The sequence below is a fragment of the Homalodisca vitripennis genome, chromosome 5, assembly GCF_021130785.1.
Source record: "Homalodisca vitripennis isolate AUS2020 chromosome 5, UT_GWSS_2.1, whole genome shotgun sequence".
In the NCBI taxonomy this organism is placed as follows: Eukaryota; Metazoa; Arthropoda; class Insecta; order Hemiptera; family Cicadellidae; genus Homalodisca; species Homalodisca vitripennis.
Window position 1 is genome coordinate 70,918,662 of NC_060211.1, and position 17,993 is coordinate 70,936,654.

A 17,993-nucleotide genomic window follows, 5' to 3' on the forward strand; every position below is an offset into this window, starting at 1 on the left:
TGGTTTTTACATCTGATGATTTAAGACGTGGGTTACTATTTCAAAATTTTAAGTTGTCTCCATTTGGGAAAATTATACACTTTCAAGCAAACTTCAAGTTGCACAATTACGATGTCTAAAAGCTATTTATTTATTTTTCTCAATCTAACCTTTAAGATGAAGGAATGGGATCAATGGAAAATATTATATATATATATATATATATATATATATATATATATATATATATATATATATATATATATATATATATATAATATTGAATCCCCTTTGTAAATTACTACAGAACTGCCAAATGAATTATTTGTTCTTAGGAATATGAATATGAATGTTTTTAACTAAAGATGGCTCCACAAAATAACTAAGTTAACTATATGCGAAATCAAAATTCTGTCATAGCAAGTTAACGTTAATATATATTTTATTCAATAAAGAGGAACCAGATTTTACTTTTTTTATTGTTCTCAATTGACATAGACATTGGAAAGGTAAAAACTTAGTGAATTATTGCAGAAATAAAGTGTCTGAAATATTGTTATCATTGTTGCCACAACAACAGTACACAGTGAGACGTGGTAACTTTGGTAGTGGAGGGATTTATTACTCCCTCGCTCTCCTTCTCCCTCCTAAAGGCCGCCTTTGTAAAAAATGTTCTTTTAGCATTTTCTTGCCACCAAATTCAGTTATAAGTTACATGGAGAGTACTGATTCCTCTTTACTAACGATATACGTAAGATTTAACATAGTTGGTTTTTATCATAATGTTTTCAAAATCAAGTCAGACAGATTAACAAAAGCAGTTTACTTACAAATTAAAAATTTTACTTTCACACTACTTGAACCTAAACCTATATAAAAATTGAATCAGTCTACTGCAACTCATAACAACGTATTTTATTCTTGTAAATTTCTTCACATGTTTACAACACTACAGCCAAACATAAATAATTTATTTTGCAGCTTTCAACCGTTGAAAATAATTGGAATAAATTTCCTACACACAAAACCTATTGGCCCCTAAGTTTTATCAGATTGCTCACAGCTGATCAAATTCTAATCCAATTAAATCTCTAAAATATTTATTTTGATGTTATATTGTACAGGCTCGCATCCTTCCAGAAGGATTTTGGTACATGGGTACTGCGATCAAAATATTCGGCCAGTAGAATGCCTGTTTTTGGGATATTTTAATTATTGGTTCTTCTAGAAACAGTGTAACTTCAGGAATTTTATTTTGGATCTGAAATGAGTCTCACTCTTTCCAAAATTCTAATGTAGTACGCCACATACAAATAAATTTAATAAAAAGGAATTAATTATACATTACTGTTTAATGAGATCATGTTTTACTGAAAGTATATATTTTTATTTTTAATTACAAAATTGAAACCAAAATTTGAATACCATGTTGAATATGGAATGAAATTGAAAGTTGTCCAATGTACAGACAATACTAAACTGTGTTTAAAACACAACATCTTATAAAAAACTTGTTTTTTCCTTACTTTGTTTGAACAAGAGCCGATCACCAACTTTAGCTGTAAATCTTGGAACAGCATAAAGTTGCAAAGGAATAATTTCTGTGCATCGTAATATAAAAGAACAATTTTATTTTGACTAGTGTCTTTTAGCACAATCATTTCTTTTTAACTTAAGAGCTATTGTTTCACTTAGATATTCTTTAATAAGTGTCTTGTTGTGGAATCAACTTTATTAGTAACAGTGGCCAAACATTCTAATGTGACTTGCAGTGATTCGGAAAACTTGGTAGTATTATAATTTACTTAATATTTGCTCTTGTTCCAAGAGTTACAAAAGCAAAATTCAGCACAATTTCTTAATATGCTTGGCATCTTTGAAAAAACAAGGCTACCAACTTCATCTTTACATTTTGCTGTGGACTCACTTATGTGTTTGTCAATGAAATGTAAGGACTTAAAAAGTTTTTAACTAAGTATGGATGACAGAATAAATACACAAATTCCAATACTATGGAACAGTCAACTCCATATGGGGCATTTGTGCTGAATCCTCATTATATACCAACACAAAACTGCAAAGTTTTTCCGACAGGAAGATTATGACAACAGTGTTATAGATGCAAAAAGGGCTATTGATAGTGAGATTCATACAATGAGAAACAACTAGTAATTCAGAATTTTATGAGAAAACCTAAATCAAACAAGAATTACTTTCAAGGAAAACTTTTAATTTATTTATATTTTATTTACTACTCTTATTACTATATTATCAATTACTAGAGTATCTAATTACTAGATTTCAATGACCATTCTGTACATGTTTCATTCAGCTTTTCCAATGTTCAAGCTATGTTGAAACACAAGCTTTCAATTCATCCAGAATTTTCATCTTCACATCTTATACAGTTAAAATATTAACCATTGATTTTATTTATAGTCTTAAGGAACAAAAACCATATGGATCGAAATCTAATGATTAGGAAAAGTGATCAATAGGTGTTCTAAAACATTTTTGTTCTAAAACTGTGCAGCGTTTAACGAAAATTGTCATGGTGCTAGCACCAGTCTTCCAAAGATCAGGCATATTTTTTTCTGACTCTTTCAGTTTCCTCAATAGTTTCAAGTAAATATGTGTGTTGACAATGTGGCCTGGATGTATTATCTTATGAACTACGTCTCTCATCAAAAAAAAGAAAACAAGCATTGACAGATTTTTGTACAAAGAGAATTGAGTGTTATCCACTCATATGACTTTTATTGAGTCTCCAACCATGAACGTATCAATATGATTTGTATCAAGTATTCAGTCTCAATCTTGGATAAAAAATTTTGATCTTCTGCAAACTACATTTTTATAGGATGATATAACTTAAAGTAACACATATTTTGTTATATACCAAAACAACATGTCTACCTGGCAATGAACTCTTACCAATTAATGAGCTTAAGCTAAATAAGATCATTAAAATCTTTTGACTTTAAGACTTTAAAATCAAAGCCATTAGCAGGACTTGACAAGATTACTTCTAGTATTGTTAAATTTTGCAAAGAGGGACTTCTTTTACTACTGTGGTACCATGTAGCCAATTTATCAATCCTTCAAGAATCTTTTCTGAATCCTCCAGTCTGAAAATGGCTACTCATCCCCTGCACAGAAAATAAAGAGGGATGACACAGGTAACTAACTATAGACCAATATATTTGAAAAAGTTGAAATCAAAGATTGTTGAGAGAATTATTTTATCATGGCTCTTTCAACAACTTGACATTAATAGGTTTGGAAGGTCTGGTTGAAGAAATAATCAAAACCATTGAAGATAACAAAAGTGTCACAGGAAAATTCATACATCTCAGCAAAGCTTTTGATTGCTTGGGCCATGATCTAATTCTGCCAAAGCTGAGCTATCTAGGAATTAGTGGAACAGCACTTCGATAGTTTGCCAGTTATCTGGAAAGCAGGTCTCTGGTCATGGAACTAACCTACTTCATCAAATGTGAAACATGCAAGACAAGATCTTTTCCACTACTTTTTTCTACAGGTGTCCCTCAGGAGTACAGATCTCACAAATTTGTGAACAATTTTGAGATCAACTCTTTCATAGAAGTGAATGTGGCACTTGACTACTGCACCAACCATGATTTGGTTCTCAACAAAGAAAAGATGAAGACAAAGGAGCTGATATTTAGAACAAAGAAAAATGAAGCTGCTGGTATACCTAATCTTGAAACCCACCAATCATCTGGGAGTTATTATGGATGTTAACCTCTCTAGGAAGAACCATGTTGACATCCTTTGTAAAAAAACTCAACAATTCATTGTATACCATGAGAACTGTTGCTATTGGTACATCAGAGTTTGCAAGAATTGCTTGCCACATCCTTTTTGAGAACCATATGACCTCTGGGATCACCTTATGGGGGGCTTGTCCTTTGCCGACCTAGAAAGGAATTTACTTCTCCAAAAGAAGGCAATAAGGACAATGGCTGAATTGGGGATACGTGATAGCTGTAGGAAAACTTTTCAAGATATGGAAATTTTTACAGTGGTTCTCACTACGCCCTGGCAGTTATTTCGTCTGTTTGTACAAATGGACCTCAAAGACTTACTTACCATGTATTCACCAGCACAATACCAGATTTGCAAATAATTACAATCTTCCACTTCACTGTACAGCATTGTATGCTAAGAAACCAGCACATGTGGACACCAAGTTCTACAACCGACTTCTCCTAGAGAAGTTAATGAGTCGGAACCATGATGTCATACTCCATTTGAAGAATGGCTTGCTCTACAACCATTCAACACAATGGATGAGTTCTTGTCCTGAAGAAACTTTGAGAGATATATTTAATTGTAATAATGTAACTTAGTTGCTAATGACAGCCTTTTCCTTTCATTCCTTTCTGCGCAGGAAAATAATTCTTTTTACTTTAATATGTTAAAAATTTAACATGGACCATATAACATAAGCCCATACAAATCTGATTTCCAGTATCACTTTGCACAGGAACTTTAAACCTTACACTGCTTATCAAACACCTCTTGGATAAATTCAATCTTCAAGCATTCTTCTTACAGTCCTAACCTTTGACTTTCATGTTTTAACCCCCATGAAAGTGGCTTAGACCACAACCTACAATGGCAATGATGACCTTAAAGGTATTACTGGTTGGTTCACTACACAGTGGGCTGACTTTTATAAATTAGAAACCACAATTAGTAGATATATATATATATATATATATATATATATATATATATATATATAATTATATATATACATATATATATATATATATATATATATATATATATATATATATATATATATATAATTATTACAAAATTAATCCATTTTGTGCTTACAATGAATTGCTTCCGTTTTTCAGGATACATTTTATTTACAACAAAAAGGCACAGCCATGGGAACTCGTATGGCTCCGTCATATGCCAATCTTTTCATGGGAAAACTAGAAACAGATTTTCTCAACAGTCAAAATTACAAGCCTATATTTTGGAAACTTTTTATTGATGACATTTTCTTTATTTGGACACATGGGAAGAATAATTTAACCAACTTTTTGGAACATTTAAACAATTTCAGCAAATTAAAATTCACATTTGAGACGTCTTCAACATCAGTCAAATTTTTAGATATGGAAGTATTTATTGAAAATGGACATTTAAAAAGCAAAATTAACGTAAAACAAACGAATAATTTGGAGTATTTAAACTACGACAGCTGTCATCCAGTCCATATCAAGAGGAATATACCAAAAAGTTTAGCATGCAGAGCTCAAAAATTATGTAGTAATACAAATGACTTGGAAAAATACATTGACGATATTATGAACGCATTCTTAAGAAGAGGTTATCCACGAAAATTACTTAAAGATAAACTTAATGTAAAAAAGAAAACACTACATTCTAAATTTGAAAATAGTGATCCAAAATTAATAGTTCAATACCATCCAGGGCTTCACAAAATTAATAACATTCTTAAAATAGCGTTTAATACCTTACAAAATTCTAGTTCAACTAATGATATTTTTAAAACAACTCCTAGAGTAATCTTTAAAAGACCTCCTATTCTTAAAGATATATTGGTCAAACCTAAATTACCAATGACAAACACCAATGAAAAATCAATACCAAAACAAAAAGGATCACATCCGTGTAATAAACCAAGATGTTTGATTTGTAAAATGTTACCAAATTCTTCAAAATTCACTAGTAGCAAAACACGCAAGACATATCCTATCATCGGCAACTTGTCTTGTGTATCTAAAAAATGTGATTTACCAAATTGAATGTAAAAAAATGTCCAGCAGATTATATTGGCTCAACAACAAATACCTTGAGGACAAGAATGACAGGACACCGATTTGATTATAAACACCAAGATTTAAAGAAAACTGTCGTGACTCATGGTATAAATCACAATGAAACTTTTGAAAATACATATTCAGTCAAACCTATTCGGCAAGTACATACAAATTCAAACCCAATTTACCTCAGAACATTAGAACAAGCACACCAATTGGTTTTAAAGAGCAAAATTCCACATGGACTCAACATCAGATAACTTAGCCAAAAACGTCTAAATTTGAAATCAACATATGGAACAATTGTTTAGTTCATGTCATCTGTATTTATTATTATTACTTATTCACTGTTTATTTACTTTTGTTTGTACTGTTTTCTTTTATATTTTTATATTTTATACAATTTTTGCACCTGAAGACGGTTTTCACCGAAATATAGTGCCAATGTTTTAAAAACACTTTGTTTTTATTGTAAAGTAATTTACTAAAAATAATATATATAAATATATATATATACAGGGTGTCCAAAAAAGTCCCGGGTCGGTTAAATATTTTTTCAAAATATTTAAAATAGAGCTACAAAACCTTACACAAAGTTACTGGACATAAAAATCTATTTTATCACATATTCAGTGATCCGCTACTTCCTCAGGGGGGCGGCCCGCTAGGAGTCAGAAGAAATTCTTAAATGTAAGCATAGGTTGATATGCATATCAAATAAAAGGTCTTTATTAGTAGAGTACAGAGCCGTTCAAAGATGGCTAGAGTTTGCAACTTAGGTTAATGTAAAAAAATACACTGATGAGCTTTTTGATTTTAACTTTACTAACCCAAAACTGTTTACAATTGAATCAGTCATTTGAGAAACACCTCATGTCCATTTTTTACCAATAATGAGTTAGGCATGCCAAAATGTAGTTGAAGGCAAGGTGAATCCAGTACTAAGTAAACACCACATCTCCACTAAGTAACCATAGTGATAGCAGATGATAAAATATTCATTCTTTTGAGAAACACCTCATCTCCTGGAGATGTGTTATTTCTCAAATGACTTAAAATTTGTAGCTGGTGGCAGCACTGTTCTTGCTAATATTATTCTAGCCTAGAACAGCTGTAAAATAATTACACTGTGTTTAATAATTAATTGTTGTTGTATAATAATAAGTTTCATTATTTCTGAGGGGTATTCCCGCAGGCAGTAACCATTCTTGCTTTAGTTAGATGTTATTAGTGGCATTCTACTCGTTAGTAAAGACAACCTACATAACAGTTTTTTTACTCTTAATTTGTTTCAACTTAGTTTTATCTTGTCTTTGTTATGGCACTTAGTGAACATGAGAGAGTTACCATTATAATGATGCGTGGTTGGGGGGATTTAACACGGTCTCACTGTGAAATTCAACACCTATTCAATGACTCATTTCCAAACCGAAACCCAATATCAAAATTAACAGTTACGAGAACAATAGACCGTTTTGTAACTCATGGAACTGTCTCTGATCTTCCTAGAAGTGGTCGTCTACCAAGTGCAACCGATCAGGATTCGAGTGTGAAAGTTCTTCAGTCATTCATTGAGAATCCTCATGAAACGCTCAGATCGGCTGCAGGCAATCATGATATGTCCAAAAGCTCTGTTCAAAACATTTTGCATAAAAATGGTTTCAAGCCATACAAATTTACATTGCATCAAGAACTAAACAAAGACGATTTTGACAGGTGTCTTGAGTTTTGTGAAATTATGATGACCAAGTTAGATACAAATCAAATCCTTCTAAATGACATTGTATTTTCAGACGAGGCTACATTCATGTTAAATGGCAATGTAAACAAACACAACTGCCGTTACTGGACTGATAGTAATAAGCACTGAATGATAGAATGTTACACACAACACCCTCAAAAGTTGAATGTCTGGGCCAGCATATTACGTGGAAGAATTGTGGGGCCGTTTTTTATCAACGGAACTTTAGACAGAGTTTCCTACCTTGACATGCTCAGAAACCGTATAATACCAGCTCTTTGAAATATTGTTGGTGAAAACTTGGCTCAAATCTGGTTTCAACAAGACGGAGCACCCGCACACTACAGGAATATTGTAACTTATGTAATTGTACTTAAATGTTATGTTCCCTCAAAGATGGATCGGAAGGAGAGGTGCCATTGAATGGCCCGCTCGTTCCCCCAACTTAACTCCTTATTGGGGTTATAAGGGGGTTATAAGGGTTGGGGAGATTTGGATTTCTTTTTCTGGGGTTATCTTAAAGATAGGGTGTATAAAAGAAAACCACGGGATTTGGAAGAATTGAGGAACAGGATCTTAGAAGAAAGTGGTTGTTTGGAACGTGAGGAAACAGGACTACAACACGCTGTGGAGGCCTTTTATCACCGATTAGCTCACTGTCAAAACAACAGAAGGCGGACACTTCGAGCATCTGTTGTGAAAAGGCTCTCTGTAAGTAGTAATCTTATAATGACTAAATCATTGCAAATAATGAAACTTATTATTCTACAACAACAATTAATTGTAAACAGTTTTGGGTTAGTAAAGTTAAAATAAAAAAACTCTTCAGTGTATTTTTTACATTAACCTAAGTTGCAAACTCTAGCCATCTTTGAACGGCTGTCATTTTTGACTCGGTTATCCGTTTGAGGTCAGGTTTGCGGCTCTGTACTCTACTAATAAAGACCTTTTATTTGATATGTGGGCCGCTCCCCTGAGGAAGTAGCGGATCACTGAATATGTGATAAAATAGATTTTTATGTCCAGTAACTTTGTGTAAGGTTTTGTAGCTCTATTTTAAATATTTTGAAAAATATTTAACCGACCCGGGACTTTTTGGACACCCTGTGTATATATATATATATATATATATATATATATATATATATATATATGGAAAGTGCCATACTTTGAATGCGGGTTTCATTGTTTGACAGAATCATGGAACTTTTGGGGGATGCAGATTAGATAATTCGATAGAATTGACGTTTTACATTTAACTAATCCGTAAAGCCTTTTCATTCTCTGATTAGCAATCTTTGACATCTATAATGATCTTAAAAGAAATATTTTCAGTGAAATACCACCTAACATATCTAGCGATATCATGTTCGATAACAGTCTAAAATGCATGCTGTTATTTTAGCTACCTTTGAAAAACAGCAAAAGCTGATGGCTTTCTTTTTTTCAGTCAAGCTGTCTTCATCTGACTGGAAAATAGTACATTATCTAGTGTGAAAGTCACATGGATTAATTAATATCTAACACTGTTAGTTTAAAGATATAATATATTCTTGTGTAAATATTATATAAAGACATATACAAAACTAAAACATAATTTTAAAAGCAATTTCTGTACAAAGACCTCATAGCAAAGATTGAAACTTCATTCCAAAGCGATGTCTGCATAATTTGTTCCTGAAACTGCTTCCATGGCTACCATGATATGTTCTGAGATCTGATCGGGTTTGAGTTTCGATAAATTGCTGATTGTGAAGTATTTGGTTTTGTTGTTAACCAGGTTGAAGGCCACTGTACTGGAGTTAAGGAAATGTTGTTATCTTTAAAAACATTGTAATTGGTACCTTAAACCTATTGTAAAGAAAATTGTACTTACAATACTGTGAGTAGTACTGTGTATTTTGATTAGTCACATCTTACATATTGCAAATCCAATAAAAATGTTGTAATTCAATTTTTGTAATGGTGAGTTTCTTCTTATTTAAATAAGAATAAGAACAAGAACAAGAATTAAACCTCTGGTGATACCATCTATTAGTACATGGCTCACACACTCATACTTAACCCTTCAAGGACAGATGCAAATATTTCCACTACAGACTATGTCTGTAGCGGGTGGTTTGTGGATATATCTGCTTAAGCTTATATTCTTCATGGACTGTTTGCAGATATATGCAAACTCAGAGCAAAACAATACTAATTTATTTTTCCTGTATTTATCAGGGGTAATTTATGAAAATATAAATGAAAACTCATGAAACACAAGTAGAATTATTATTTTTAAGGGAAAATGTTTTGTCACATGGGCAAACTCGATCACTTTCTTCGACACATCACCAATGCAGTAGTAGTGGGAGGGAGAGGTTAGGGACAGACGACAAAGTCGCCCACATTACTTAAAGATACAGTGACTTTGGCAAAACTATGATATCAGTGCTGTTTTGTCAGATAGTTACTTTTTTGGTCAATTACCTCCGGTTCTGGCATTACCTGGCTGCATTGATTCGGTTGCTATTCTGAGAACATTAGGCCAGGCACGACAGGTTTTACTACACATTCAGAGTCTCAATGTATAAGGATAATTCTAAATTAAGGATAAATCAAGTATAATACTAATACAGATTCTTCTGTATTAGTATTAAACTTGATTTAGTCTTTATTTAGAACTATATTTCTGAAAATCAACATACTTCTGAAAGGAAGTACATTTATGATTCTTGGAAGATGTTAAACAGTAAAAAAGCGTTTGTTCGAAAACGTTTTATATCTGAAAGATTCATTTAGAATAAAGTTCTTGTTTGGTTAGTGAAATCCAACTCATATTTTGGTTGTTGTACTTTACAATAGAACATAAGTGTCCCGATTTTGACGGAGATTTAGACTAATTCATTAAATTGTATATTAAGAAAAGGATACACCCTTCGAGCCTGTTGTTGTCCGATTCTTCAAAAGTAAAGCGAACTTGAGTAATATTTCGCAAGGCCTTGTATCTCATCCTGTAACAAGAATATAAAAATTATATATCTATCCTACAAATTATATTATATAACTAAAATTTAACTATTACCTATTATATAGATTTCACTTATACCCCCTGCTTCAGTTTACATGTTAATTAAGAAATGCTTCAATAGCAGGAGACATTTTTTTTAGTGTCTAAACTTGACATATTTTTTGTTTTATATATATTGAGCAGTAGTAGTAGAAATGTTGTCCGTCTTTTTAGTACAAAATTTAAAGCTATGTTTATCAACACTAAATTTTCAAACCAGTTGTCATTGATGGTATAGGAAGTTGTTTACTATGGCTAATGCATTTAAATGTAATTTATTTATATTTATGTACATATTATATAAACTATAGACTGTAAAAATTGTAAACTTTGGGCCGATATATTGTTTGACTGAATCTGTATGATCAAGATTTGTTATTACTCTCATTGCTTGCTTTTTATGCCAAATGGTTTGATTCATATTCTTTTCTCTTTTTGCACCTAAATTTAAATTCCATATCTGACTGAATCAGAGAAAAAACTGTTTTGAGGGTTTGAAGACTACATATTCCAGACAATTGTCTCTGAGCATACAGACCAGTATATAACTTACAAGTTATGTCTTAAAAATTTTTCTTTGATCAATTCTGTTGTTGTGTATGAAAAGTTAGAGTGAAATGCTGTTCTTCATTGTTTTGAACAAAAATAAATTAAATTAGACTTGTCTGAATTTAAAGAAAGATTTATATAATTTAAAAGCCCCTTCATGGTTTTTTTTTTTTGTGTAATATAACATTAAGTGATTGCATAAAAGTGTGTTGCATCGTTATAATGTCCTTTGTAGTTCTCTGCTCTAATATTGCGCAAGCAGCATTTCTATGACAACTGCGAGTCACACAAGTAGTTATTACGTTTTCTATTAGATATCAGCATTCCCTTGGCACTCATGATTTTGTCACTGACGATTTTGATGTAGTTGCACAATGTAGACAACTACCACGTATTGATGTTGCATGTCACCCATCCTGGAATATTTTATGGTTTTATTTCTAGTGTTTATTATATCATGAAAATATCTGACACACAAATAAACAATTGGCTTTGTTTGCACTTTAATGACATGGACAATAATAATATGGTGAAAATAACTTAATGGATAATATATAAAATTACAAAGACTTGAAAAAATTACTGTTTTGCATCAAAAAATTATATACATAAGCTCTACAAACCTGTCTCTGTAAAAAAACAACAAAAATCAGTGAAAAATGCTAAGAGACTAAAAAGACCATTCAGAGGTTTAATCTTGAAAAGATTACCAAATGAAGAGACTCCAATTTGTTCTTATGTTCTTCCTGAAACTAAAATATTTACCTCTTAAACATACAAAATTAGAGAAGGTAGGATAATATCACTGCTGAAATACTTAATGAATTTTACTGATATAATAAATGGTATTTTTTAGAGGTAGATTTGTACAATTTTGCAATACTGATAATAGATGTGAAGTTTCATACAAAATGTCAACAAACAGATCAATAACTCGTTCCTCTGTTACTGTGTGTATAGCCAAACATATGAAATGAAAATTATCCAAACCCATTTGCAAATTTGTATTTCCCTTCTGAGAAATACAAAGTCTGATCACTTAGTTAGAGAAATGAATATATGGCAAGTTTTCTTATGACTGAACTCCTAATTTTTAAGTTATGTGCCAACTTTATCCAGTTTATTCAGAAAATACACTAGTCAAATTAAAACAAAGTTTGTTACTTTATGTAGATTTTTCATCTGATTGTATTAATTTTATTTTCCACTGTATTCTACCATCTATGCCCGTCTTTGTAAATTGGCTGCTGCCGTTGGAAAAAAATAAAATAAAGCAACTAATCCAGCAGTAAAAAAAAACAAACAGGACCAAGAGAGAGAAAAAAAAGACAATCAGGCCAAGTAAATCAAGAATTGGAGGAACTAACATGCAATTATTGTTCAAGAAAAAACATTAGAAGAGTTTTACCTATTACATGCAAAGGTATTTAGAATGTACTTCATATTCTATCTTTAAAAAATAAAACAAGATACTTATATTATAACTATATAATTCATTACTTCGTGGTTTCCTTTAACTGTTCATCGTGAGAGCTGATTTTACTCCTAGACAAAACGGCGTACTCGTTTTCCAAATCAATTTTTTTCCTCTGTACAATCTTGTCATGTGTGGTTTTTTCATCCTATAACAAAATACAGAACATTAAAATGCTTTGTTCAATTTTTAGAATACAAATTTTAAGGTTAGAAGTACATTCAATTTTTTTATCCATCACCTGCAACATAAACAGATACAGTGGGTCAACACTAAATGCCTTAAGACTTACTCAAGTTCTTTAAATTAGATGGAACTATCCATTCTCCTGTTGTCATAGGTATTCAGACCAAAGGAAGGGTCCACGAAGGTATTGAATATCCCTAGGCTCTTTGGAATATCCCTATAGCATAACCTATACAATGTGATCTGTGACACGTGTAGGCTGTTAAAAAGATATTTTAAACATGTTATTTTCTCTTTCAATATGGACAGATAGAGAGGGATATTTGGATAGGGTACGATAAGCGGACCCGGTTTTTTATATCGAAATTGGCAAACGATATTACTTAATCATAACCATCGATATAACCAACCGATACTGATTAATTATTTTGAACAATTAACTTTTAATAATCTGTATCAACAGCTGTAAACACTTTCAAATAATACTAGTAATGTGATATTTCAATTTTATATAAGTAACATTTGATTATTAAAAATGGCAATCAATTTTAGAAAACTACACGACATTGCTTTGAAAGATGATAAGACATTTTTTTCGTAACTTCAACATGTGGGACTCGTCCCGAAAAACCAATTATGTGAAATTTGTGGGAAAGAAACAACTGTAACTGTGAGAGGAGCAAATATGGTCGTCTTCAGTTTTCCTAATTTTGGTTATAATAATTTGTTTGGTCACTGTAAATATTAAATTCATATTTTAATTAAAAATATATGATTGTTATTGAGGACTATAGATACTTTTATATCGATTGATAGTCTAGGATTTGAGATGCGAATATTAGGTATCGATGATTACATTCTTCGATATAAAAAACCGGGTCAGCTTATCGTACCCTACCCGGATATTTTTTAAGATAACAGTACTTGTATACCTGTGCTTATTACAGTTCTTACAATATGAGTGTTCTTATTCGAAATTGTGATAGTTAAATCCACAGATCTATAGAAGGGAAAATTATCTGTGTATAGAAAAACTGTACAACTCTTATCCAAGAGATCATTCACTACGGACAACAACTAAGTTCCTACTATCACTCCCCTCTTTACATGTTCCAAGGAGTGCAATAAGCTTAGATTGACGTGCTGGGAACTAAGGGTACTTTACCTGCCTTTTGATCGAACATGTTCTTTCGTCAAGTATAGGCTACTTTTATTTCATTGAGTAACCCGCGCTATCCCAGGTCTTACAGATTTGCTCTCATATTTCATATTTATGGATTTTATTGAACAGGTTCTGTTATAAAAACGTGTGTATGTTTTTATAAATCAATACCTTTTTGTCCAGGATCCTAACATTGCTGAAATATGAAATTTATGACAATTTATTGAAATTAGCTAAAAATAACACTGAAACACAAATTTTAAAAGTTTAAGTACAAATAAAAACACTAATCTACCATAGCCTACATATTAAATACTTAATTTTTCAGTAATTATTTTGAAAACTTACAGCATCCTTTTTCAGCCTGTCGTACTCAGCTTGTAACCTCTCTACTTTTTCACAAGTCGCAGCATACACTACATTGACTTCCTCCAACTCTTCTTTTAACTTCTCATCGGACTCGACCACATCTGAAGACAACAATAAATAATTCGTCAAGTAAGTTGCTAAAAGCTAGAATTTATATTCAATACTACTACATAAATCATGAAAAGCATAAACATAATCTCAAGAAGTTAAGTATAATCTACAATACACAGACTATGCTCGGTATTAGAATTTTATCAAAACTGAATTTGTGTAAGCTAGCCTATCTTTTCTAAAAGGTTTATCAGTTATTGTGTGGGCTGTAAGCAGATTCTTCGGCCTTGTCTTCTACTGCTGACAAAATTTACATACATTACTAGCTGTTTCCCGCGGCTTCGCACGCGTCTCTTAAGCTTTGCCCGTATATTTCTTTGCCTTCAAATAGTGTTTGGATATTTTAATATACGTAACTACTGTGTTGTAATTGCAGTTTATAATGTGCAGGCGCTTTGATAACTTTTATATCTTGCAGTACAGCCTGGTGGTTAGTTACATCAATGGGCATTGCGTATAAACCTTCTACATAGAAAAATACAAATTTTCATAGTGATCGGTCCAATAGTTTCTGAGTCTATAAAGGACAAACACACAAACATTCATTTTTATATATTATGATTGCAGAAACAGTTTAAACAAAATTTGTCGTTTCTCTTAAGCTTACTCTATGCTTTAAAACTATAAGTGTAAAGAAATTTATATATAAATATATTTTTTGTCGCATTATATATGTTTACAAAGAACAGCTGATTAAAAATTTGAAAAGACTCTTTCACTTAATAACATATGTTTGCTGCAATGCATTTCTTACGGGTATTTCTGTAACCAGTGGGGCGGAAATCCTGAATCGGGAAAGGGATAAAAAGTATCCTATAACCTTCTACAGATCAAGACGAACAAATTTAAAAAAAAATTAGGCGAATCCGTCCAGCCGTTTGTGAGTGATGCTGTTACACACGAACAGTTTCATTTTTATATATATAGATACGGCCATCAATAATAGCATATTGTTCAATATTCCAATATACTTAAAAAAATGTATTTGTATATCCTTTAGGGTAAGAGGATGATGTGATCTCTACTTTACTTGAAAATCAAACCTTTTATGGATAGATTCCAGAAAGACAAAACATTTAGAATGTTTTTTTAATAAGAAATTCTCTGAATCCGTTAAGAATACTTCTGAATTAGTAATTCTAAATTAAAGTCTACAAATGTTTTGGACACTAGGCTACATCAATGAAACAATATTTCTTAAGGACCAAATTCATAAAAGGTTTGAAGAACATTAACAACACATACTAAAACACTAGACACAAGCTTGAATTTGTTTCAGATTCAGAATCGTACAGACTTGAACTATTTACAAAAAAAATTTACATTCAGGTAATTAGTTTCTAAAGGTAATTCTTACTAATATCAAAAAGAATATGTTTTATAGTTTACATTTCAATGTTTCATAAGATTTTATTTCACCATTTTCACTAAATTATTACTGCAAGTTATTTAATAATTCCAACCTGTTAATATTCATTTAATAATAAGTATTATGTAAAAATCTCTGTATCAGTTAAGAAAGCTACAAATAGCAAAACAAGTTTGTATTACAAATCAGTTCAAAACAACTTTAGACAATTTGTGTTGCCCTAGGTCTATTTTTTGTAACATGAGTTTTTCATTTATGTTCTATTGTTATTTAAGTATAAAATCTAACTGCACTATGACAGTGAGAATATAGCCCACATCAGAAAGTTTCTTGATGCACCATAGAATGAAAATTATATATTTTTAATAATTTATTAAAGCTCTTTAAGTTGTACAAATGCAATATCTGTATTTATGGAATGTCATCTTAGTGATATGTACTACAATTAGGTCTAAGTGATTTTAAAAAGTAGGCTACACAAAATTCTAACCAAGACTTAAATTTTGTATTTTACTGGAGCAGAGTATGAACAAGTTTTTATACCGCTTCGTATATATTATCAATACTTCCTATATAGAATAACATATGGATGTATGTCCGTGAAAATAAAGAAATAAAAAAATAGATATCAACAGATCTAAAATAAAAAATTATGTTTCAATGTAAAGGAATAGGCTACCTGATTAACAATAACTAATCCACAATCTTAAAACAAACAATTAAGGTGGGTAATAAGAAAAATTTAGTTTAAACAATAAATAAACCATAGCAACTAAACAAACAGCCTATTGAAACCAAGCAAACAGTTTATAGTCGTTTGATACTTGTTTCATTAGTTTTCTCAGTCAGTATTATTTAGATTGAGTCACATCAAGTACCTATTATATTTACAATCTGAAAATGTATTGTTGTTACGTATAATTTAAATAAATTATTCTAATTAATTAATCAATATTATAACGATTATAACGATGGGTGTAATTGTACAATATTGTTTGTTAATACAGATAAAAGCTAGACAACCTTATAGTAATCTATTTTTTACTATTATCTATACAAGACTAAAGTAATTTTAATTAACCACTCTTGACGCCTTTCTAAAACACGTGAGCCAGTAAAATCTGTTTACCTTAAATTTATAAGTTATTGTTCAAAGGTCGTATTATTGACAAATGATATTACTTAATTATAACTTTCAATATGACTAACCGATACTGATATTTGGACAATAACCAACTTGTATCAACTATAAACAATTTTTCATATTGTAAACATATTTTCATTTATCTAGATAGTAACAGACAGTTCCCCCCCCCCACCCCCCCCCCCCCCCACCCCCCCCCCCCCCCACCCCCCCCCCCCCCCACCCCCCCCCCCCCCCACCCCCCCCCCCCCCCACCCCCCCCATGCCAGGCGTAGTGAGAACCACTGTAAAAATTTCCATATCTTGAAAAGTTTTCCTACAGCTATCACGTATCCCCAATTCAGCCATTGTCCTTATTGCCTTCTTTTGGAGAAGTAAATTCCTTTCTAGGTCGGCAAAGGACAAGCCCCCCATAAGGTGATCCCAGAGGTCATATGGTTCTCAAAAAGGATGTGGCAAGCAATTCTTGCAAACTCTGATGTACCAATAGCAACAGTTCTCATGGTATACAATGAATTGTTGAGTTTTTTTTTACAAAGGATGTCAACATGGTTCTTCCTAGAGAGGTTAACATCCATAATAACTCCCAGATGATTGGTGGGTTTCAAGATTATGTATACCAGCAGCTTCATTTTTCTTTGTTCTAAATATCAGCTCCTTTGTCTTCATCTTTTCTTTGTTGAGAACCAAATCATGGTTGGTGCAGTAGTCAAAGTGCCACATTCACTTCTATGAAAAGTGAGTTGATCTCAAAATTGTTCACAAATTTATGAGATCTGTACTCCTGAGGGACACCTGTAGAAAAAAGTAGTGGAAAAGATCTTGTCTTGCATGTTTCACATTTGATGAAGTAGGTTAGTTCCATGACCAGAGACCTGCTTTACAGATAACTGGCAAACTATCGAAGTGCTGTTCCACTAATTCCTAGATAGCTCAGCTTTGGCAGAATTAGATCATGGCCCCAAGCAATCAAAAGCTTTGCTGAGATGTATGAATTTTCCTGTGACACTTTTGTTATCTTCAATGGTT

The 17,993-nt window shown here is 31.8% G+C and overlaps 1 protein-coding gene across 1 annotated transcript; it reads right to left on the reverse strand.

The window, feature by feature from the left end:
- Positions 1-9,077: 9,077 nt before the first annotated feature.
- Positions 9,078-17,687, reverse strand: LOC124363508. Its single transcript, XM_046818756.1, has 5 exons — positions 17,585-17,687; positions 14,320-14,477; positions 12,650-12,771; positions 10,465-10,544; positions 9,078-9,339 (listed from the first exon to the last, which is right to left on the reverse strand). The coding sequence occupies exons 1-5, from the start codon at positions 17,685-17,687 to the stop codon at positions 9,194-9,196; spliced, it is 609 nt and encodes a 202-aa protein (XP_046674712.1). The 3' UTR covers positions 9,078-9,193.
- Between the last annotated feature and the right edge of the window lie 306 nt (positions 17,688-17,993).